Source organism: Aulonocara stuartgranti (genome assembly GCF_965226115.1).
Source record: "Aulonocara stuartgranti genome assembly, chromosome: 13".
Taxonomy (NCBI): domain Eukaryota; kingdom Metazoa; phylum Chordata; class Actinopteri; order Cichliformes; family Cichlidae; genus Aulonocara; species Aulonocara stuartgranti.
This window is the reverse complement of record NC_138949.1, coordinates 15,495,402-15,521,298: the sequence shown is the minus strand read 5'-3', so window position 1 is coordinate 15,521,298 and position 25,897 is coordinate 15,495,402. Positions and strand designations below refer to the sequence as shown.

Genomic DNA, 25,897 nt, shown 5'->3' with positions numbered 1-25,897 from the left:
ACAAAAAGTGTAAAAAACGCACATTTGAACCATTTTTTGTGAAAAGCAACAACTCAGGAACACCGACAACAAATGTCATACTTTAGTTGCCAGTTGTGACAAAACTTCTTAAGAACTGTAACAGAATCAAATGATGAGGCAGGATGTTTTGTCATAATTACATTTCTGCTAAATTCCAAGCAGTCTGGCATGAAAGAATACCAAACATGTATTCATGATGATGGTGCTTGAATATATTAATAATACTGGCTTCTCTACCAAAATACTTATGATGTATTAAAAGAAACAGTGATATATTGACATAATAATGCTAAAGATGAATTGATTGATTGATCTGATTTTTCTGACATTCTGTCAATAAGTGTCATTTTATTTTTGGGTTTACTGAACATCACAAATGTCAGCAAAATTGAATAAAAAAAACGAAATTATATGACATATTGTTTGTATTTATTTAAAAGCAAGCTGTAAGGATAACTCGACAGCTTTACTGTTCTACATGATAATGCATAAACTGATATAAATCTATATTATCCTATATGACAAATCAAATGCAATATGTCTGTATTTGATTTGTCATAAGAGCAGGTTTTCTAAAAGAATATTTTATTAAATTTTCTGTTGTACACTTTGGGCATGGATGTAATAGTCATTTTATTCTGGCACCTACATGAATTTCAGTATCTCAGACACTTAAATGCTACATGTAGGTGTATATAAACATTAAATAAAATGAACAGATGAATGTGTTCTTAGGGAAAAGCCCTCAGATGCAGCAATATGACTTTATGCTTGTTTGTTAGTATATTAATATTGGCTGTAATAAAAAACCAAAATAGGTTTTAGCAAGAGCTAAAGGAAATCAGCAGCTAAATTAATGTGTGCAGTTTCCCAGCATAATAGAATATTGTTGAACAAATGGTCACAATATTCCACAAATTGAGTGTCTTGTGGTACCATCTGATTTGCAGCTATAAAGATATACATAACTTATCTTTTAGTAATGAAGTAAACAACAGGAGAATATGCTGCAGAATCATGATCATAATTAGAATCATAACTGTTAGAGGTGGGGAAGAAGAACAAACATTATCTGAAATACATACAATAAAAAAAGCTATCGCCACTTATTTTGAACAATATTCTTTGATAAGCATAAGTATTACTGGGAGATTTACAGATACCTAATTACTGTATGTCAGCAGGTGTAAACAAATGGTTTCAATGGATTTATTGGATATAACCTGTTTAAACATTAAATATAAGCAATCAATATAAGCATTGTTTGTTATATGTAATTATATATATATTTATATTTCAAACTATGGTAATTAAATAGGTGTTTGAATGTTTACCTTTGATACGAAGGAAAACATTGTAACATAACTTAATTTCAAATATGAAATCATCTGTCTTTATATTCCACATAAAAGTATTGTGTGTGATCCTACTAGTTATTTCTCTACAAGGCTTTCCATTTTTATAAGCAATGATCTTAACATGGCAATGATCTGCCTAATAAGGTTAGAATAATAAATATTTTGTAATTGAGAGATAACTTCTCACACAATGACAATTGTGAAACCACAGCCTTTAACAAATGCCATTTCCTCTAGTTCAGTGCATTTGAGCCACACACATGCTCTAAATATCATTTATATAGCTCCATAAATAATTACTCCCAAAAATAACTCCAAACACATCAAGTACCATTTAATAAATTATATAAAAGCTTATGATAATAATATCACTAATTTGCTGTTAGATTAATGATACTTGATTGTTAAAAGAATTTCCCTCACTTTGGAAAAGATCTTGCTACTGTTTGGTGCTGCATGCATCTGAAAAATTCAGAAAACAGCCTTCTAGAAACAGCCAGATAAGTGATAAGCTGACGTTAGCTCATATCATGTTGAATCGGAGTGATTACAGACACGGTTTTACATTTACTTAAGACTACTATAAAATTGTATTGTAGAAAGATTGTAGAACATTATAGAAAAAAAAAACTGTATATGAGCGAAAACTCATATTTAGAAAGGGTTTAGAAAGGTCTGTGTGCTCCTGTGTGAGGTTTCAGGTACTGGCACAGACTTTGTTGTGTGTGCAGAGAAAAGCAGATTTAACTGTAACAATTTACTTTTCCCCCAGAAAAAATGGACTTTGAGGATTTAGCTATACAATTCTGGGGTAGGGTCTAAAAGACCATAACAGTGAGTCTGAAAGCCATTTTTCCTGTCATGCTACTACAGTTTAGGGCATACTGTAAAACAACACTATTTTTGTTTTGGAGAACAAAAATAGTATTAAGACTATTAAGGTTAGAGTAGATGAGGAATGATAAAAGGCACATGTGTCAGGTATGTTGAAAAATGAAGTAAATTTATGATCTTGTTTGTTTTTCTTTAAACCTGCGTCGAAATGAAAATAATTCCTTTTCTGTCTGTTTACTTGAAGCCTTCAATGCTATGTTACCCCATTCAAGACAGATGTCACTGTGGATCTGCATATATGTAGAATAGCCAACTAGCTAGATAGATTGTCATCTGTATCATAAACAAACTTATTACACACATTTCTACAGATGTATCTTTGGTTTTACACATCATACAAAGTATCCCCTTCACCACCAACAGCAGCCTGACATGAGCATTTATCACATGAATAAATAAACATAGTAGAGCTTATACTTATGTGCATGCACACGTTGGTGTATTCATGCCTCCTTTAGTGAATTAAACATTTGCATGTTGACAGTAAGACACTACCTACTGCATTAGTAAACATTTGTTCTTGGTATTATTAATTCTAATACATAATGAATAGTGATAAAGATTACTGAACAGTGTTCTACATTATATAACTTGGTCACACACACCGTCCTTCTGTTCCTCTAGCATGAATTCCACGTTATGAGCAATAAATGTTTCATGTTGTCTTGTAGGTTCTTTAAGCATCTCACGATTGGAGCCAGCGCTACTATAGTGTGGTAGAAATGACGAACTTACCCTCAGGTGCATCTGCATCACATATCCTGGAGGTGTTAATAGTTGTATTCCCAGATGTAGGACCTGGTGATGGCATCTGAAACCAAAAAACAAAACAAGAGTGATGTACGTGTTTACTACAGAAACATTAAACACTGCAGTACACAAATATTTTGGCATTTTATGAACATGGAACTGTTTGAACTATCGTCTTTAAGAATTTATAACACTGAATTAGTACAGATCATCAACATACTTTATTCATATACTGTATTATCGGCTGATTTACATTATGCAAAGTAAAAACAAGATGATTTGGGTCCAAAGGACTGTAAAAGTTGTAATAATATTAATCTAATTTTCCTGCAGGTATACACAATATATAGCTATTAGGGGTGCAACGATACACAAAATTCACGGTTCGGTTCGGTTCGATACTTTGGTGTCACGGTTCGATATTTTTTCGATACAAAAAAAAATGTTCATGCCTTTTTAATTTGTCATTTATTCAAATTATAAATATATATTTTAACTCAAAAGTACAGTTTTTAAATTTAACCGTATCCCTTGTGCGTGTTTTTTATTTTGACAGCGAATGCGCACCTGCGGACCACTTATGTGCAGCCCTGGTTATTTAGCTCATCATATTGCAGCCACAGAAATTCTTTTGTCCATGAAACCATAAAGCTGCACTTTCTTTTTGCCTTATAGTCTGATTTGTCATAACTTCTCCGTTTTGTGGTAAGCCTGTCTTATTTGGCTCAGCAGAACTGAAATGCTTTTACACGCTCACTCACATAAGCTCAGCGATTCTCTGCGCGATCAACCTCTCACATGTTTAAGCTGCGGGAGATTTCACTTGTCATGTTTGCATAGTAAGCTAACGATTAATAAGACGATCTCAGAGGAATTGGTGCGCAAATTATCATCACTCACAGATCAGTGCTGTCGCTCTCTATACACAGTTCACACGATTGCAAAGTGAAAGCAAAAAAACAAGCGCAAATTCAAACGCAACTTCAATATGTCACATATTGACAGTGGCTCACCGATGCCAATGACATAATTACCCAGCTACATTTCTGAAAGAATGCAAAAGCATTGACATATATTTTTCCTACAATAGCCCGACGGGCAGGGAAGAGATAGATTTTGGTAGCCCGACTGAAAAAATCGCTAGCTCCGGGACGTCGGGCTAGCGATATTGCAAGCCCTGTATCTGATTGAGGAATCACTCATCTTTGGAAAAGAGAGTTTATTACAGAGAAATGGCTCTTTCCAAAATAAAAGCTATACTATCCGCTTCTTCTGGGCTATATTCTCAGCAGCATAAGGAGAATCATGTGCTAACAGCTGTCTAAATGACTCGGCTAAAGTTAGTAGCATGCTTGTTGTTTTTGTCTTTGCACTAGGATGATGTCGGCGTAAATGTGCAGTCATATTCGTTGTGTTCCCACTAGTGCTTTCAGGTTAATCTCGTTGAAATGACCTTAACGCCACAACACCGCAAATCTCCGTTAACGAGCTACCGCCGATCGCTCCGTGCATGGGGCTAGACGGCAAACACGTTAACGAGCTAACTGCGCTAACACACTAGTTCACACCAATGTAATTGAGCATTGCATGGCACATCCAACATACTGTTTTACTTTAGTCCATGACGCGCTTACCTTCAGGGTCATATGTCACATGAAAACCAAAATAATTCCAAACGCCAGATCTGAATGAGGGTGGGGGAGGTTCAATTTGCCTGTTGCAAGTAGAGCTTAACTTCTGTCTCGCTAGCTTGCCCTGCTCTCTTCCTTCTGACTATGCTGTCTGTGTTGAGCGCTCAGTGGATCTGCGCTCGACAGTGCAGCCTAGGCGGAGTAGTCGAACACAGATTCACTGAGCGCTCAACACAGACAGCATCGTCAGAAGGAAAATTGATAAAATAAATTACAAATGTTGTATTGTTCGATACATATGCGTACTGAACCGAAAGCACTGTATCGAACGGTTCAATATCGATACGAATATCGTTGCACCCCTAATAGCTATATCAGACATATGAACCTCTGTTAACAATGACAGTACGGTGACAATGCATTTAATAACCAACACAGCTCTGTAATTAATTGAAGAAATCGACTAAATATCTAACTAGTAAGGAATAAAATAATTCCTACCCTTAATTCTCAAAACAAAAATTACATTTTTATATTCTATGTTTAATTTATGTCAATTTTAGACACAAAAATAAAATATTTTTTGGTCCCTAATCCTGCACTTGGGGACATTTGCAAAAATCCATCCAATCAAATGCGATTTGGGGTGATTATCTAACTCCACCCATTATATAAAACTGCACGTGACCATGTGGTGCGCAAGGAAGGTAATATTAGAAATGTAGTGTTTTGATTTAAAAACCAAAAGGAAAAAAAAAGAAAGCAGCAAGTGTTAATTAATTTTGCTCCAGTTCCTCCTCCTGGTCTAACAGCCCAGATGAGGAAAAGTCTAGAGGCAACTAACCCTTTACTGCTTCTTAACTTGATACTTCTCAGCCTCAGCGCATGCATTTGCTAAGCTCTGTCCACTTTTTAAGCAATTTAATCATATCTAAACGAGGAACCTAACAGAAACAAATGTGGGAGCTCATCATGATATTGATCACAGAAGAATTCAACCAGTCCTATTCAATATTTACTCTAAACTGTATGCATCTTTGATATATGGGGTGGCTGTAGCTCAGGTGGCAGAGCAGGTCAGCCACTAATCAGAAGGTCGGTGGTTCAATCCCAGGCTGCCTCCCAGCTGCATGCCAAATATCCTTGGGCAAGTTACTAACCCCATGTTTGCCTACTGGTGGTGGTCAGAGGGCCCGGTGGCGCCTGTGTCCGGCAGCCTCGCCTCTGTCAGTGTGCCCCAGGGCAGCTGTGGCTACAATGTAGCTTGCTATCGCCAGTGTGTGAATGGGTGGATGACTGGATATGTAAAGCGCTTTGGGGTCCTTAAGGACTAGAAAAGCGCTATACAAATGCAGGCCATTTACCATATAATGTGATATCAAAATTTAAAAGAAAAGAACAAGAGGATGTTTCAGTAAAACAACACACCGGTTCATTTAAATTATGTTGTTTAAAAGATTTTTTTTTCTGATAAAGTGTAGACGCAAGGGTGCATCTAAACCACCTGCGTACACCCACACAGCGAGAAAGAGCAGAGCTACATTAGATCACATGGAGAGTAGACTGTCAAACAGCAAAGCCACATAGTCTAATATAGAAAGACGGAACTGAAAACGAACAAGAGTCTAAAAGCCCCGCTGCCAGCCTGTAGAGACCATGCTGCTGCCTACACCAAACTGAACCAAAGAGGTTTGAACACACTGACTAACTGACACTGCCATCGTTAGAAGCTCTCATCAGGGAGAGTGAAAACAAAGAAACACACAGGAATGGACATGAATTTTTCCTTACCTGTACAAGGTATTTCTGGCTGCCATACATGACATATTGTGGGGCTAGACTATAGATCATGTAGCTGGTGTGCAGAACGATCAAAAGAAGAATCATACAGAGGAAGAGGAGAGCCTGGGGGCGAGTTTTCTTAGGTCTTATTTTGTACAGCTGTAAAAAAAAAAAAGAAAAGAAAAAAAGAACACATTATCATGTAGTTAACTGGGCATTTGCAAAAATTTAAATACATAAATAAGGCATTTTCTTACCCTTATCCAGAAGAACCAAATGCCCATGTTACGAATGCCGGCCATGGATGTGAGTACGAAGTACACTGTGATGACTGTGATCAGGATATAATCCAGTGGAAAAACCTGTGACATCAAAAACAAGTCAGCTACCGTATAAATCTTAAATGCACAACAATAATTATTGCATCCAGAGCCAAACACTTAGGATGGTAATCTTTCAAGGAGCAACCAGTAAAAATGGGTAATCCCACAATATCTGGTCAGCTCCAATAAATGCTAACCATATCTATCCTGGTTAGTCTGCAGCACATTCACACACCAGGAAAAAATCTGAACATCAACAACTGTTATGCTTTGCAACATGAAGTGTTCAGACTGGCAAGTTTAGGTATTTAAACCAATTTAGCAGTCATGTTTTGCCAAGCTTTTGTGTGTGGTCCTGTCTTTAGCCTCGTCAAAGCAGCTGCTTCTTTTACAGCTAAATGAAGAGGCAAATAAGCATAAATGGTCCAAGTACCAGGAACTGGTAGATCAGTGCAGGAGGAGAGGCTGTATGGTGCAGTGTGAGCTGATTAAGGTGCAGCTTTTTCAGTCACCGGTGCTGCAAAAAAGAAAGCCATCATGTCCACTCTGGAAGCTGCAGAGAGGGCCTCCAGATGGCTTTCAATGAGGAGGAGTGATCCTTTCGCCAATGCTGCTGGGAAACAAGCCAGGGTCTGAACAACCCTTGCTGGGTTTCCTGAGTGAAGGTGTATGATGCTGAAAAACCTGGAAACTCAATGACCTATCACTGACGATGTGTATTGTGTAACCTAATTTCATTACAAATTAGCACTGACCCAAAAATCAGTTTAATGTGTTTAAATTTCAGCACACTGAAGCACATACTCCCCAAGTTTTAAACAACATCTCAAGTTCATTTAGGAGAGACCAGTGATAAAGCTTTTAAATGATGCTTCATTGAGGTTAATGATGACAGAAACAAAAAAATATGGATTTAAGCATATCTTAATTGAGTATAATCACTATTCCAACGTGAGAGATGAGAGGATACTCACAGGTTGCAAGGCTAAAAGAAGTTCATTCAGAGGATTGGTTAGGTTGGTGCCAAAGATTATGAACCCAGAGCTGATGCCAGCCGAGTGGAGGGCTTTATCCAGACTGAGGAGGAAAAAAACAGAGAGAAAGAAAAAGAAGAAATAAGGGTATCAATCTCCAGTATTAAACTTTAATATATAAGGTTAAATGAAGCAATTGCACTGTTTATTTTGGTACATTTTGGTCTTACAAGGCACACACTGCAAACTGTATTTTGTGTTACAGGACAAATCATAACTTACTTTGAAATGAAGAGGGCAATGGTGAACAGCAACGCAACCAGGATAAAGAATATGCCTAGTAATATCTGCAAATCAATCAATCAAAACAGAGAAACAAAAATAAATAACTACAACAAAATACCAGGATACATTTTTAGAAATGACTGCTATAGGAGGGACGTGTAATCACAGTGTGCCCTTGTTTGTGAACTGCATTAAAAGCTGCATTTAAATAAAATGTGTATTTTTAAAGACAGCTACTTAGTCAGCAAATATAACCTTTCTACCATGTCTTTTGTCAAACAGAGACCATATGGCATAGCCAGCCACAGTTTGGCACTGTCGCTCAGGGTGACAGGGGGAAGCAATGGCACAGCTGAAGCAGAGTTAGGAGGCTGCAATCAGGGAGGAAAAAGCTGGCTGATCAGATGAACGTAGTGGGAGGGGAAAAAAAGTGAATCTAATGCTGATCTTCATATCAATAGTTAGACCAAATTATACCAAATTATCTGAGATAAACCCCTTGCAGCAAAATATTAATTAAGATACTGATGACAGACTTAGGAGAGAAGCAGGCAAGACGGAGAAGAAAAACATAATTTAGTTTAATTTTAAAAAAGTACAGTAATCTTTTTATGAAACTGCTACTCTAACCAAGGAAATATCTAAAAAATGAGTTTACATGTATTAAATGATAGTAAAGTTATTAAAACATTAAATAAGGCACCTGCCATATATATATACACTTTTTTAATAAAACCTCTATAAATAGGTGGCACAATTTTTCACCCTATTATGGTGCAAGTTGCTTACCTAAAAAAAAAAAAAATAGCTTGTTACATTTCTTGCGCGATCAAAAGAGAGTAACTATTGTGAGCTCCATGTCCTCACGCACTGATTTTAACTGTCAGTGTTTAACATGCTTAGTGAGTCATTTTCGCTCACTGTCGGTGTTGGTATTAAAAGGACAGCATGTGTCTGAGGAACAGTGAGGCTGAAATCGCAATCATTTGGCTTATCACTCTACACCAGGCTCTCAGTATACAGTAAATAAATCTCCCAACTCATTACTGTTTAAATTTGAGTCTGGGGACTATCATTAGCAGCAACCCCCCTGGTTAAAGACAAACTGTTACAGACACTGGTTTAAAATATTTGTTTGAGCCTGCAGTGCAGTTAAGTACTGAAAAATGAACAGCAGTAGGAAAAGTAAAATGTGAAAGAAGGGAATGATGCTTGAATTTATTTTATCCTTAACACATGGAAAAGGCATTAAAAGTGAGGGGTCTGCAGGACTGTAACTGGGCATTACCACTGATAAGTCATGTGGTAATGCCGAGTAATAAGAGCACATTAAGCATGTAAGCCATTCATATAGGCACAAAGTACATTTGTGTGCACGTGCTGGCTGCATAGGTTGAAATATGAACAGAAGTAAGTGGATATTCTTTCAGTGAGTTATTACAATAGCACTGCAGCCAGCCACATAAGTCTTTTATATCAGTTAAAAGAAGAAAATTTTTTTTCTATAACGTGGGAATAATCGAGAAGGAAATATACGACAACGAAAATCTGTTATCAAAGTCTTTTGATCTTTTTCAGTAATGTTATAAACATTCTTGTTACTGTATTTCAGCTGCAGTTCAATAAAACTATTAGGAGTAAATACTTCTGCTGCTTGAGGATTTGCAGTATTGTAACTTTATATTATACCTTTTATTCAGACCCTCCACCATTATGTTTAACAAGAATAATAACAGTCATAAGTCTGTTAAGAAAAGCCATTTTCATTGTGAGAGCCACTGCATTGTCTCAAAGTCCAGTGAAGTGTATTTATGCCATTTTCAATAGCTGTTTCTGCCAATTGTTGATAAAAAAAAAAGCACACACAATAAATGAGTGGTTTGGAACAAGGATATATTATTAAGGATTGGTAAGAAAACCTAGCCACGCGGGATTCTGGCTGAATTTGTGATTTATTTATTTTTGCCCCCAAGTGACTGCATAAAAAGCCAATGTGCTTTTTATTTAACTTCAAAAAATTATTATAAAGCACTTCTATTCAATACCATGAAAAACTGCTCAAATGAAATGTATGTAATTGATCAGAACTTTGAGGCACTTTGAGTCTCTACATTATGCTCATCAGTACATTGTGTCTGGATGTTTTGTACTGGGCCAGTAATGTTGGGACCAACATGTCCACTAGTAGCCAAAAAAAGAAGAAAAAAAATATGAAAAACAATAAAAAGACAAGTTTCTTGGTTGCTTTGGTCTATCCCTTGGGTACCATGAGATCCTGCCTGAGAAATATGAGACTCCCTGAGAGACTTCAGAGTAAATTAGGTGAATAGATTTCCTGTGGGAATCATGTAACTATGCGGTTGTGTAAAGTAGAACTCAAAGTAAATCTAGAGCAGTTCAGATTGGAAATTGAGCACAAAGAAATTGTTTAGGAAGAAGTAGTTGAAGGTGGCTATAAAAATACAAACACAAAAATGATGTTTTAAATGTATTACACAAGCTAGAGCGGGTTTTTGCAGTTTCACCTATTCTTAATCTCAAATATCAATTAAAAGAAGCACTGAATAAATACAGCACTATCTATGTTAAATAACCCTGTCTGTATGCTTGCATTCAATACACACTCATCAGCATAATTTCCCTTTGTACAGAATACTTTGGAGAACATAATTTACTTTTGTGAATGAGAGCCAATTCCATAATGGACACTCACCTTGAAAGGTCTGAGAGCACTGCCCACTTTAGTGCAGCAGTTCCTCTCTGCAATTTCCAGGTGTCTCCCCCTGCGCCGGAGGACCTGTAGTTTGCCCTCCAGCTCCTGCAGGTTGTTTCTATCCCTCGAGGACAGAGGACGTCCATCTTGGCACTGACAAGACGACCAAAAGATATCCCAAATGCATCAATGATCGATATTATGCGGACTTTTGAAACTACACTACACTGCTGGAAGTTTTAATGAGAACATTGAAAAATGTAGATATCATTTTATCTGCAAAAATATGATTTTAATAAATATTTACAGTCAAGTGAATGAGTATGTAGACTAAAAATAGTGGGAGTATTATATAAATGCTGTTTTCTAAACATTCTCAAAGCATATACATACTTGTAAATGTATATCACTGTATCATATTTAAACTACTGCTCTCACAATATTAAAGCAAACTGTGCGTGTTTTGCATTAACCTTCTTGCTACTGTGAAAATAACCTTTAATGCTGCCAATACCTGGTTTTTAACAAGTGCATTTATGCAAGGGACAAATAAGGAATGATCTGGACTATTGTTTATACTTCATGTTGCAATGAGCAACTAATAGATGTCTACACTTTCAGTATATGTGGCCTCCAGCTGGGAAGGTGGTTGACTAAAGCAATGTTACCCACACATAACAGAATTCAAAGACAAAGGGGCACATATGAGATAGAAAAATCCAGAATGATATTAAAGGAAAAACAAATAAAAACAGCATTTGTTTTCATGATTACTAAAGTAAATCTTTTAAGCTTAAATAACTCTTTGTGTCTTCTGATGGGACTCACCTTGGATTTTAGCTTTTCAATCTGATGCTCAACATCATCAATGTCCTCAGTGTTCTCCAGGCGTTCATACTTAACACTGCGGGTGCCTTTTATCAGATTCAAAGGCATAACAGACATACCATATGCCTGGAAGACAGTGCAAAACTACCATTATAATCAGACATCATTGTCAGAGTGAGCACATATGGCACGTGCATCCACCCACACAGGCTCCTGCCTGACGGCAAACCCATCACAATGTGGGACATGACAACAGTCAAATGAGGGTAAGCAAACACACACAGCAAATCATATAGTTCCTGGCCTCCCAGGCCATGTCATTTTTGGTTCAGGAAAAAAGATTAAAATGGTGGAACCTATAATTGTGCTGAGGTTTATTGGAGAATTTGCTGCAACCATTTTGTGAGGATATCACTGCCTTATATCACTCTGATGCATTTACAGCTTAACAGTGCCCCCATGTGACAGCACTACCCTCTCTCTAGGATATGAAGAACTTGTTCTAATTATAATTTTCAATAGACGCATTTAGGTAGGAAAATCAAGATGCAGTCAATTTTCACCTGAATTTAAATCAACAGATGTCATTTAATTATATTTCTTTGTAAAAGTTAGATACAATATATAAACACTGCACAGTTTCCCACAAAGATAGACAATAAGAGAAAATCTGTGGGGTGATTTCATCTTTCAGGGGTCTTAAATCACCTGAAGGGACATCTGGACTTTAATCAAAAACGAGGGACATCTTTAATACCAGGAAACAGACCAATCAATACAAAGAAAAGTAAAAGCAACAGGCCAATGCTTTCACAATGCTGTCTCACTTTTATCAACTTGGAAGTGTGCCATTTTACAGGTTCATAGTAAAACAAAGGGCCATTCTGTGCAAAAGATGCTGCCCTCCTTCCATTTTTCATGTGGGGAAATGTCACAGTCTATATTTTTCTAAAACAACTTTTACTAGTTTTTGAGTGTTAGGTAGCATTAAGAGAGCCGCATGGGATACTAAGTCAGGCTACACTATTATTAGTCTCTGCTGAGGATCTCTGCCACGGGCGAATGTCGCCTCTTGCAATGAATCATGGAGCTCTTAAGGCCAGAGCATGTCCCGAATATCAAACACACTCATAAAAGGAAAACCTGTCCCAGATCCCAAGAGAAACATTTCCCACCCCTGAAATGTGCAACTATATGAGAGAAATAGAAAAGAAACTAAAAGAAAGACAAAACAGGTTTCCCTCTGCTGGAGTGTACATTTTTAGCTCACTCATCGTAATGCATGCTCATTAAAGTTATTTTAAAACTCACCGTGGTCAATAATAACCAGAAATAGCTCAGCAGGGGAGCTGGGAATGTGTATGCAACTCAATAAGTGTGTGTTGGCTGAGGGTGAAGTCACTAGCTGAAATCATTCAGTCACTAGCTGAAATCATTCAGTCACATGACTGCTGAGTGGGAAGAGGGAGAAGTAGTTGGGCACAGGTCTCCTACACAAGCCTCTTTGTTTGTGTTTCCACTGGATGGATCTGAGGCCCCCCACAAGTTCTCAATGCTATCAGTTAAGAAATAACAAAGCATAAAATTCTCTGGATAGAAGTGGGTGAAAAGACATTTCCACTCATTTAAACTAACATATTCAGGGTTCTCTGTCATTTGATTCAATTAGCAAAGGGTGTTAGAACAAAATAATCTTCACAAACATGACAGAACATTATGGTTACCATGTCTTTGTAGACTACAAATTGTTCTGCACTGAGAACTAATACAGGATTAAAAACAGACTTGAACCCTAAAGTGAACAGGGAAGAGAGCAACTAGATTATTGTAATGTTAGGCAGTGGTTCACTACACTGTCTCATCCTCAGCCCTAAACTGCTTCTGCAAGAGGTCTTTTCCTGTTAAAAGGGAGTTCTTCCTTCCTACAGTTGCCAAGTGCTCACTCTTAAGGCCTTTTCAAACCAGACATGTAAAACCCATGTGAATATTTCATTTGTTTACTTTTTTTTTTCAGACTAAATTAGTGTTCATGGAGCCATTCATGCCAACTGTGTAATTTTACTGTACAAATTTGCAGCGTTTATTAATTTATTAATTTTTATAAAAGCACTTTGTGACTTTTTTGAACTTGTGCTATTTTAAAAAAGATTATATTGAACCTAACCTTTCTTTTGCCAAAAAATAAATTCAGATTCAGTGATGTTTTAAACTGAGGAATCCAAAACCTCTGTAACTACATGTGTGCATTATATACAGTCTGCTGGTAATACCGTCTGTGATTTCATCCTACTAAATAGATATACTTATTACATGAAGTTTATAAAATAGTAATTTCATTCAGGGACATACTGTCCTTCTGTTCATGTCATGTACTTCTCCTTGTTTAGAATTTCAGTTTGTAAGTGCTTATCACACTAAAACACGTCTTGTTTTATTCAAAATCCAATGTCACAAACTTTGAACTTCAAAATGAAATACAAAATATAAAAATTTAATTCAAATTTTAAAAAGCCTCGAGGTGTTACAGAATTCTAGAAAAACAGATATCACTCCAATTCTCTGGAAGAACCTTATGCCCAGGTCAATTTCAGGGTCTGGGATTACACTACCAGACATTAACCAAATTTAATTCAGTATCAGCATTTTTATGGCTTTCACTTTAAGAGCAAGAGAATGGCATCTCAACAGCAGACAGAGCCATGACAGTCATAAGTCAATATGCTAGCTAAGCTTTTAAAGGAAGTAAACGATGCCAAAGGATCTCACATGATGCATGAGCTTTGAGATTTTGCTGATCCCTTGTAATATCATTGGGTTGAGTGAAGCAGAGTGGGAGATTACAGAGTAATTAGGGATAAGAAAAAGTTCTTTTTTGTGTACTTAAATTCTTTTCATTAAATATTTTCTTATTTATTGCCCTCTAAAACAGATTAAAATAGTTAAAGTTGCTATCAAGTGCAAAACACTATGTTTGCAAAATATATTAGAAAAATAAATAAATTTACTGAATTTAAACTCAGTGTATAATCTCTCTAAAGCTGAGCTCTATTTGATTTACAGTACTGACAGGACCATACATTATCAGAACACCCCAACAATAAAATAGTCATTAGCAGCCATTAACTGTTTCTGTCTATAGAAAGGTAAATAACATTGCTTGAGTTTTGTTTAAGTTGCTTCTAATAAGTGAACTATGCACACAGAAAGAAAGCCGTGCAGCCTTACGTCAATGTGAACGAAATTTAAGTGCACCAGGTTGCAGAGCTGTATAGTGTTTACATCACAGAGCTGTGTGCATTAAGAGTACATGGCGAGTTCTGCACAAAGGGTAGTGATAAATTAGCAAAAGGAGTCATGGACAACATTTCCACTGCTTATGGAACCTGTCACTTGGCTTCCATTAAGTTAATCGGGCTTAGTAGCATAAGATGATAAATTAGACAGTTCTTTGCAAATACCGGTAGGTTGCCACCTACAACAGTTTTCACACTTGTAGTTAGAGAAGAGAGGAGATACAGCAGATAAAAGGACATTATTCAAAGTCAGACACACAAAAAAAGAGTTTCTGCTTTGAGGCTGTGACAATAAAAGAGGTACAGACTGCTGTTGCTGTCGCCTAAAAGCCTGAGTTCTTTGATTGACTTTATCAAAACAAGGAACATCAAAAACAAAGACACGCCGGGTGTTTTGATTTCCTCGGGGCATTTGGTCCATAGCAGCATGGGCCAGAACATATCTGAGCACAGTTCCATCCTCAAAATGTACTCTGTAATTATCCACCCTTTGGAGAACGGTTACACAAAGGTGAGAGAACAGTGGATAAATTCCCAGATGAGACAGATTTTTTTTTGTGTTAAAGGGCAACTGCCTCGACAACTTATTTGACTTGGTTGTGTATTATTCATTAAGAGTTCCACATTCAATTGTTGTTCATCTGTCAGATAGGATTCTTTGAGCTCAACAGAAACTCGATAGATTGAAGTTGGTTGTCAGTGTTATTCTCAATGTCTGGGCTGATCCTAATAGCGCTCTTGTATTTTTTCCCCAACAGACACTAACTCATGTCAGCCACAACCTCCAGGTATTATTCACAGATTAGTTAAACAATGAAAGCTATGAAAAATAGACAACGTTTCATAAGTTCTTTTTTTCTGACCCAGCAAAAAACACAATCAATATATAACCAAATATACAGAGAGCGAGAGAGAGCGAGAGAGAGAGATAAGTGGCTGATAAGGCTGGGAGGAGGATCCATACATCAAAAGTCTCGGGTTATTAGATAAAAGACAGCAGCCTAAACAATTTCAGCAACTAAATGCTTTATCTTTAAGATCACAAGACATTACTAATAGTAAAAGGCAACTCCATCACCAAGTCAACCAATACTATGAGAAACCATTTGTACACAAAACCTGCAGTGCACTTGAAAGACTTTAAAAGCTAAAAAGAAAAATAAATTATAACCACTGCGTAAACCAAACTTGGTATGTTTGACAAAACAAAGATAACAATTTAGTCCCATTTCCTACGTCAAATCATTTTATAAGTCACTCTGTTGTGTCTTAAAAACCACAAACTCTATTAAGCTGCAGAGCTGGTAAGCTTTGGAAGTCATCCCATTGTATAACTGCTTAATTACCAAGCAGATGAACTGAATGTTGCTCCAATGAACACATGAAATAACACTGACCACTTGTCAACTCACCGTGTAAGTGATCACTGCCAACATGCCAATCAAGGTCAAGGAGCTGATGGAGAAAGACAGGGCAGGAAGACCATCTGTAGAAGGAAAATCCGGTAAGGAATTAGAGATGTGCCATTGACCTCTGAAGGACACATTGATGGACTCACAACATGTACAAACTCAAGATCACAATTTCTGCTCTTTTTATTTTTTTTAGTAATGTTTTTCAGGCAGCTGTTCGTTGAGTCCTGCTATTAGATGAAATGTTAAAATTGTTCAAATTCTATTGCATTGAATGTATTAAACACCACAAGCTGTTATCATTTGCTCCAGTTGTCTACAGGGAGGTCTTTAAAGTATCCACAGTGATTGGAAGACAGTGAAAACTAATATTGGGACTAGATTCGAGGCTCTCCACTGTGAAAATAAAGTCCATTTACCTTTCATAGAAAGTGCAACTCTAAATAGATTTTTCTAGGTAATGTATGGTTTTACTTAAAAGTATACATTACAAACAGTGGAAAGATAGTAGTAAGTACAGCAAATTAATGACAAACAAATACAGTACTGTGAAGAAGTATGTTTCCCCCTTACTTATTTCTTGTTTTTTGTTTAAATGATGATTTTATTAAAGGAAAAAAAGCAAAGTAATCGCCCCTGTTTTTAACTAAATTTGTGGAAAGCTGAGCTCACTTTCACTAGCAACACACAGGACTGTTTACTGCTAGACCTGAAACAGAACCTGTCTGATTAAGTGAAGTGGGCCAAAAGAACTATAAAAGAAAGTTAAAGAAAAGCAACACATCTTGCAAAGATGTAAAGAAACTCAGTAACACATGAAAAACAAAGTCAGTGATATATAGCAGTCTGGGAACCTTCTTGAAGGCTTTGGGACACCAGTGAATCACAGAAAGAGCTATTATTCACAAATTGAGAAAACTCAGTGAATTTTCCCAGGAATGGTCGGCCTAACAAAATTACTTCAAGAACGCATCAATGACTCATCCAGGAGGTCACAAAAGAAACCAGAACAACACCTTAGGAACTAAAGGTTTAACTTACTTCAGTTAAGGTCAGAGTTTGTGATTCAAAGATAAGAAAGAGACTAAGACAAAAAAGACATCCATGGAAGAGTTCCCAAGCGAAAACGTCATCTCACACATGTTAAAAATATCTCCCAAGACTTTTGGGAGAATATTCTGTGCACTGATGAGACGAAAGCTAAACCTTTAGAAAGGTTTGCATCCCGTTACATCGAGCGTAACCATGAATTGGGCTCTCTACAAGAGAATCCCGAAAGAGAATGTCAGGCCATCAGTTTGTGCCAAAAGCACTTGGATTATACATCAACACAATGATTCAAAACACACCTGCAAATCCACCTCTGAATACAACAACAACAACAAAAAAAAAAGGTTTTTGAGTGGCCTAGTCAAAGACTGAAGTGAAATCAGATTGCTACACACTGGCATGACCTTAAACAGGCCGTCATGGTTGAAAACACTCTTGAATTAACATAATTCTGTAAAGAAATGTGGGCCAAAATTCCTCCACAGTGATGTGAAAAACTAATTGGTACTTATTGCAAATGCTTGATTGCAGTTATTGCTGGGTGGCAAAACCAGTTTCTAGTTTATGAAAAGAAAATATTTGTCAGAAAGGGGCAGGCAGGTTTGGACAGCTTTTTTTTCCCCCTTAATAAATAAAATCACTTTTTTTTTTACATTTATTTTAGTTATCTTGGTCAAACATTAAAATCTGTTTGATAATAAAAAAGTAATACAAGTGGGACAAATATGCAAAAAAAGAAGGAGAAAAAAAAGAGCATAACTTTTCACAGAACTGCAAGATTTGAGCTTGAAGGGCTAAAGCTTAAAAATCATATTAGTATCTGCTGCTTGTACTACTCATTCTTTTTTTGTAAGTACCCCATGCCCACAGATTCAACAATAAATGTTATATCATTGAATGGGGATAATGCTTGTTAGTATTCAGGTAATCTTGGGATTTTGTATGTTATTTTAATTAACAGAATTTCTTTTTCCAGAGATACACCTATTCAACATTTTTGTCATCACTGCCATTTAATACATTAATCATAGCCAATGTTTTAACAGCTGCGTCTCTCAATTCTGATGTGTGGTTGAGCTGATGTGTGTCACCTTTGATTGAGCCAGAAAGAGGACCACCCATAAGGCAAGGGCAACAGTAGGTATCACACCAGCTGTCAGAGTTAGAGTTAGAAGACAGGGATTGATGAAGAGACTGATTGCCACACTCCCCTGTCAGGATCCCACCTGTCATAGTGCTCCAAGTAAAAAGCTACACATTTGTCCCTCTGTAGATATCCCGCATTTTCTCAGCAGCAGCCTCATAATGCCCAGCCCACCTGTCAACGCGGTCATAGGTGGCTCTGCTTGCCTTTCTCCTTGACAGTGGAATTTGAATGGGAATTTTAAGTCTGTATTCAGGGCATATATGTTGTGCTGTTTATATCATTTATCACTTTCCTTTATAGGCATCTAACAAGCAGCAGGACAAAGAAGTGGAAAATAGAGATAAATTATATACCTGCTCCCTATTGTATTGTATGCAAAAGGAAAACTTTGAAGTCTGACAGCTGGGCTTAACATTAACATGTGAATACGTGTTTTCTACTCCCGAGTGTTTCATCCCGAATTTGCTGCCTTTGTTTAGTGGTGAGCTTGGTAAAATAGACAATAGCATCATGTTCTGCATAGAGAACATTCTGTTCATGAACTCCACACAAAGCAAAGGATACATGTTTGCTGCCAGTATTCTTGGTTTCTTGAGCAGATTTTCTGGGGCTTAAACATAGGGAATGTTGTCTTTTATCATTGGTGCTTCCACGTCTGGACAGCTTCGACTCCAAGAGAAACGGAATGAGGCAGCTCTTATCTCAACCCCACATATATATAGCCCTACAGGCCTATGGTCATGCATAAGACTTATAAAGAAAGGTGTTTATTAAGGAACTCCTTTAGCCCTAGCACCCTACTTCTGTTGAGCGACTGAGTAATTAAAAGCAACCAGCAACTAGTCATCTATTCAAAGGAGAAAAAAAATCAGCATCAGCACACCTTTAAAGAGTTTTTAAAAGAGTTAACCACAAGTGCATCACATTTTTGTCATGGATGAACAAATGCTTAACCCAAAAGATTTGAGTGAAATTAAGGATCTTCAAGTGATGCTTTACAGCATCTACTTCCAGGGGCAGCACTTAAGTTTATAATTTCTTTTCTTAATGCTGAAGAAAGGAAAAAGTCAAGATAAGTTAAGTGTTAGGAATATTGTTCGAGTACTCATAGTAGTTAAAACTGGACTACTGCCCACTGCACTCTCCCTCTTGAGACATGGCCAAAAATACACAACGGTACTGTATGGTCTTGAATACCAACACGAGAGCTAGTGATCTGGAGAACATTAAGGCATCACTTGAGCACTGTAACAAATGTAATGCTGGAACTATTGAAGAGGTAGTGACTTTAATGCACAGTTGTTGCAAAGCAGTCAGGAGGGTTATGTGGTAAAAGTGCCTTTTCTTTACACAATTAACCTCCCATCTGGAAAGAGAAGAGATGGGGAATTACAAAAGGGATCATCCTCACATTTCCTCAGCAGCAGAGCAATTTCCCCCTGTGCCAAAGGAGGAAGGTTATAGAGAGCATGTAGGGGTCCACTATTATGCAGAGAGGCAGATGGTTCAACTTCCTCCTTGATCCCCAGATGGCAAGAGGCCAAAAGAACTATTAGGAGTCCACATTTGCCAGTGTTTAGCATGAGCATATTCTCAGCCTTTGTTCCATTCAACAAGTGAAAATGCCCAAATAGGGAGTTTTTACAGTGTTGTTAGGCATCAACACAAGCTATTTTCTTTATAAAATCCTTTATCATCACATTTTATATGACTGTTCAGGTAGAGAGTGACTAGAAAAGCTTGCTACATAACGTTATTGAGTATTTAGGGCAGTATTGCAATCTGTTTTCAAAGCTTGACTTCTGCTGTCGATTTTGGCACTTTCTATGACAAATACAAAGACTGATTTAAGAGTGATTACTAGACAGCCTGTCTGTAAATCACAAATGAAAGCTAAAATATATATTTACACTAGGAGAGCTAAGGGGGTCGTTTTGTAACTTAACTCATATTTCTTGACTTTTTCCTAAAATGGGTTTATTCATCTTATGGTGAATTTTCAGTTGTGTGGAATAAAAAGAAAAATGACAACCATTTATAGCTATAGCCACTGAGGACATCATTTTTACCTAAAAGACATTAACGCAAATGCTGTACACTCAACCAGTCTGGCTGCCAAGCAACACATTTATTAACCAATAACTATATAGGTCACTATAGTTAGATAAAAGAAGAATAATCATTGTAGTGCTAAATAAGTTGCAGATGGGATATTGAGCCAGGGTGGAGCAGAACAGAGTCCCGGACGGTTTGCTGACTGTGCAGAGCAGCAGGGATGTGATGTTAATGAGATGATAAACAGTCACTGTTCTACTTTTACAACAATTCATTTATTAAAATGTGCTTCTTATCTTTTGTGGGCAACTGTGAATTAACTTTTAAAATGTAGGCAATGGTCGGTTCAACCGGCTCCACAACTTTTCCATAATTTTGTTCTCCTACAATAAATAAAGTATTTAGATATCGTTGTGTTTGTTCTTGTTCATTAGTGGATTCTGTACCACTATTGCTGTTGTTGCTTGACAGAGCCTGGCAGTTCTAGAGGGGTTGTGGTACAAGTTGTTACAATTTTACATTACATTGGTGAGGGGTTTTTTTTCTGATGGTTCCAGTGAGCTAAATGTGGAGAGTGCATATTAACAATTTCAGTCCGTTTTTGACATCTCATCTTTGACATGTTCTAGTTCCACTTAACTTTCAATGGTGCACTTTAAATTAACCACATTTCTAGTCTGTTAGTTTAAAAACTAATTTGAGACTTTCAAAACCACCACATAATTTTCTAGCCATCCAAGACATGACTACCTGCTCATATCCTCCCTCTCCAAAGTGGAGAGGGTTATGCATTGTATTGAAGTGTTTAGTCATGGTTATAATGGTAGTCCAAAATCCTGTGTTACATAGACAGAAAAGCTGTACTGGACAGTACTGTGATCAGTGATCAGGCTATATGTAAAACTGACATTATAATAACTTGATAATAGGATGACAGTAGAAATAAGGAAATCCTACAAGATGAGGTGGATTGAATGAAGTAGCTTCACTTTCAAGTGATAAAGAGAAAAAATACGATAAGTCATGGGAACAACTGCTATAAAACAAGACATAAATTGGACATAAGTGTAGGCGTTTTTCTAAAGAATGGGTACTTACGACTACTCCCAAGTTCCTCAAAAAGGTATTGTACTTTCTCCCACTGAGTAGAATTCTGACCGGGTGGGGCGGCGAGTGGAACAAACGCTCTGTAAGAATAAAAAATAATAACTTTTAAGACAGATAAAATTATGGTGGTTCTTTCTAGGCTATCTTTGTCCTCATCACAGAGACAAAGATTCACAGAAATTCATATTAACAGCACATTAAACTGCTCTTTTCAATGAAGGAAAGTACATGAATAATAATAAGGTTTTCAAAAAATGAAGTTTCCAAAAAGTTGAGATATTAATCAAATCATTTAAAAATAAAGTAAACCTTGTATTTAATTAAAAACAGTAGAAAAACAACACATAAAAATGATTAAACTTACGCATTAATAGTTTCTGGAAAAACATCTATTTGCTTACCTCGGCATAAACCACAACTGTTAAACTGTATTCTCCTTACTTTCACAGTAAACTGCTGAGCTACAGGTTCAGTCAGGTCAGCAGTTTCTAAGTGTCCTTAAATTATGACCCACGCAGCTACTCAGCCAGATACAGACATACATTGGCGCGAGCCAGTAATTATGGTCTATGTTTACACATGTGACTATGAAACTGACTTGGATAACATAGCTGAAAAGGAATTTGTTATGGCAATGGATAATAATCACTGAAACTACTGTTACTACAAAAGAATTCTTACAAGTCAGCATATAGCTCAAATGATTAACACCTGATTATTCAAAATGAAGCTATTTACAATTTTTCATAAAAGCTTCTCAATTTTGTCATTTTGAGAAAAACAGCTGCCACACATAGATTACCAGGCGCCACTCTGCTCTCTCTGATAGTCTTTTTTTAATGTACATTTTGAGTAATAAAGAGACCTACGTTTCCCAACCGGGTGATTGGCAGAGATCACTTGTATCTTTTTTAGGTAAAGGGACAACACAGCAAATAAAAACCTGAAATAGAACAGAAACTACTCAATTCAGAAAAAAACAATGGTTACCCCCCCGCAGGCAACCAAGGCAGAAAGAGTTTAAGCAAATGTCACCAATTGTTACCACAGTAACATCCACCTTAGGCTTGAGTTGGACTATTGTTTCCACTTTAAAATTATTTTAGCAAAATCAAGACCAATCTAAGCAAAAAATCCCAAACTAAGTCTAAAGTATCCAGACCCAAAGATATTTTCTGATGTTATATGTATTTCCTCTAGGATTCATACTTGCACTTTATCTTTTTAATGTGAATTCCTTTGGCCATCATACGTCTCACTTTTGGTTTTAGAAAAAGAAAATAAAAAGCTCTCGTTAGCTTACTCAACTCTTCATAACTGTGTCTACATAAAGGTTTTTAAAACTTCATTCTTATATCCATCAGATGAGAAATGTTTGGCAGAGTTGGTCTTGCTTTATTTATCGACATTAATTTCCAAACTTTTGTGTGTTGTGGTTCACTCTTTTTGGAGAAGTAACCTTGCTTTAGTTGTTGCAGAATTCAGAAGCCATCATCTTTGATCACCACAGTCTCTCGTTGCCACTTAAAACGTGTTTTGAAATTTTTAGAGCACATTTTCTATGTAGTTCCAAAAAATAAGTTTGACATAGTGTCTTAGTTATAAAAATCTAGCTTCTCTATAACTCTGACAAAGCTTGACTTCAGTTCCTCCGATTTCAAATTAAAAAAAAAAAAAAGAGAGAGAGAGAAAAAAAACCCTTAATATTATTTACATTACTACAAAAAATAAGTTTAAAAAAACTGAAAGTATTACATCATTGGCAGTCAGATTTTAAGAAACATAGATAAATAAGTAGAAATCCTGCAGCGAACAATCAGAGGCTATTTAAGGAGTCAGTCACCTTGCCAGGTTTAAAGACAACAAAAGCCTGTAACATGAAGCAAAGACCTACTGAGTGAACACTGCCCAAACAGGGCCATTATGTCTGTTGGTATCAGAAAAGCAGTCTGAGATTAAAGCTATCATGTTGCTGAAAATCAAAGCACCTAAGCAACAATTGCTAGAACAAAGCACCAATAGTTCCAGTTTATTGGGCAAAGGAGAGGGAAATTGCTTCTGTCTATAAAAACATCCTGACATCCAAACTTTCAGCTGTAACAAAGTATAGTCATGTGTCCTTTTTTTCTCCCAGCCAGGTAAGCCTTTTCTCAGTTCACCATTTAATGGTTGAGAGAGCGCATTTAATTGTGTAGGTTGAACTTCAGGTGTGTTGCTGTCACGGTTGCAAAGGAAATCTATTATGTTGTGTTGGTGTTCCTAAACACAACCAGTTTTAAATCTGCACATAAACAGAGCATGGCTGAAAATGTCTAAATGCTGAATTTCTAACAAAGATCTATTTAAATGCACTCTGCATTCAAAGAATCTAGTTAGCACTCATACACAAAAACAAAACACTTATTTAGAGAAAGGTACATAGCTTTGTCTCCTGAATGGCTTATCATGGCCAGACAAATGGCCCTGTAGCTGTTTGAAGGGATCGTCTTCTCATTAACTCAACACAATGATGTATCCACACCCGAGTACCTGCCGTGTACTAAAGCAGAAGAAGCCAACCATGTCTCCAACTCACCCAATTAAAAGAAGCGCCACGCAGACAATGACGAATCCAATTGTGTACTTCAGAGCATTTTTCACTTGCTGTAATGAAAAAAATTAATTTAACTGGTCAATCATAGCCATGAAGTGAACTATTATTATTCATTGTGAGTGAGGGAAGGGGTCATATTCCATTCAGTTAAGGACTATAGAGAGTGAGAACTATACAGAGCCAGTGTAGATCCTGTTTGACCTGGCAGAGATAAACTGTCACTCCTGGTGCTATTCAAGGCTTTTAAAGTAACAATACAAAGGACCTTCCAATCTGTGAGAGAAAGTGCCTCTGTCAGCTCAAAATTGACACATGCATGGGAGAAACTGCACTATGAGATAGCTGCTGTTTGGTGCTCGTGAAATGACTAAATGTTAAAATCCCTCACTAAAGCATCTTCTAAAGTCTCTCTGAATTAATGCAGTGGTTCGGTAAATTGGGGTGACTATTTTCATTACCACAATGAAACACGTGTTGGATAAAATCCGTGAAACATCTGTTGGGTAACTTTTCTTCATGTGTTATGACTTTTTAAGTGGCAATGCCTTGCAGACTGAAATGTTACCTAAAACTGAGAGCAGGTGAGCTAATGGTAGCAAACATTAAGCAGAAGAAAGCCTGTTTTATCTCCAAAAAAAAAAGAAAAAAAAGAAAAAGAAATCATGACCGGTCCTTTCTTTCGGAGGAAAACTACAGTTAACACCAGTCAGATATTTGGAGTAACTATCATGGAGTAATTGATTTTTTTTTTTTTATCAAATCTAACCTGTCTTTTTTCTGGCTAGTGTTAGTTATTGCCTGTTAACAAAAATGAAGTTAGCAACTCAATTTAGCTACAATTACCACCTAACTTGTGTCTGTAACTTATGGATACATTTGGAAATGCGAGTTGGCTAGCCTCCTAAATTACTTGACCAGCCAACGTTGATTTTAGCCATCAGTAAATTACATAAATGGCGCAAAGCAAAACGTAATAAATAACACTTGTTTTCTGTGGCATACAGTACATAAAGTAGTACAATGTCTTACTGTTGTAGTCCATGCAAGTTTGCACACAGTGTGTTAAGCTTAAGTTACATATAAACTTGAGTTCAATAAAATAAGCAAGCGATGGTGCTTGATTGGACATGGATGGTTTAAACCCAGGTTACAGAGAGCTCACTTAAGTTTGCCCCTGCATTGCCAGTGCCTTAAAAGCATGTTGATTGTATTTGCTACCTAACAGAACATTTGATGTCTTTATTTTTTAAGTCTTTTTAATGTACAAAGTACATAGTCTAACTCTCAACAACCATTACAACCTTTTACATTCAGCAAATATGTGCACCTTGTTCCTTCTGTGATCATGCTGTGTGAGTCTTGTGACAGATTAGAAAACATTCCTCTACAGCACCACAAGTAGTCAAACAATCAACACTGTATCTGCAATTACTTGCAAATTATTTTAAAGCTTGTAAATTTTAGTCACAAGGAGCATAGCAATGTAAAAGTTATTAGCAGAGAATCATAAATGATCCAATTATTAGAAATAATATTAAAGGAAAAACTACTTAAGAAACAACCTATTTTGTTGATAAAAATCCACTTTAACATGGGTGCTTTGGGAAGGTTTGTGTGATTTTCAATTAAATAAAAATAAAAGATGAAGTGGTGCAAGTCGCCTTGAACTGGCTACAATATT

General features: G+C 36.7%; 1 protein-coding gene across 1 annotated transcript in view; it reads right to left on the bottom strand.

Moving 5' to 3' along the window:
• The window catches only part of lmbrd1 (LMBR1 domain containing 1), a 48,803-nt gene that overhangs the window by 8,902 nt on the left and 14,004 nt on the right, over nt 1-25,897 (bottom strand). Inside the window, exons 5-14 of the mRNA XM_082557012.1 lie at nt 24,199-24,266; nt 21,615-21,703; nt 16,265-16,338; nt 11,560-11,685; nt 10,732-10,884; nt 8,016-8,080; nt 7,734-7,836; nt 6,694-6,798; nt 6,446-6,595; nt 3,009-3,084 (exon numbers count right to left, since the gene is read on the bottom strand). Coding sequence (XP_082413138.1) covers nt 3,009-3,084; nt 6,446-6,595; nt 6,694-6,798; nt 7,734-7,836; nt 8,016-8,080; nt 10,732-10,884; nt 11,560-11,685; nt 16,265-16,338; nt 21,615-21,703; nt 24,199-24,266 — 1,009 coding nt within the window. The remainder of the gene's footprint in view (nt 1-3,008; nt 3,085-6,445; nt 6,596-6,693; nt 6,799-7,733; nt 7,837-8,015; nt 8,081-10,731; nt 10,885-11,559; nt 11,686-16,264; nt 16,339-21,614; nt 21,704-24,198; nt 24,267-25,897) is intronic.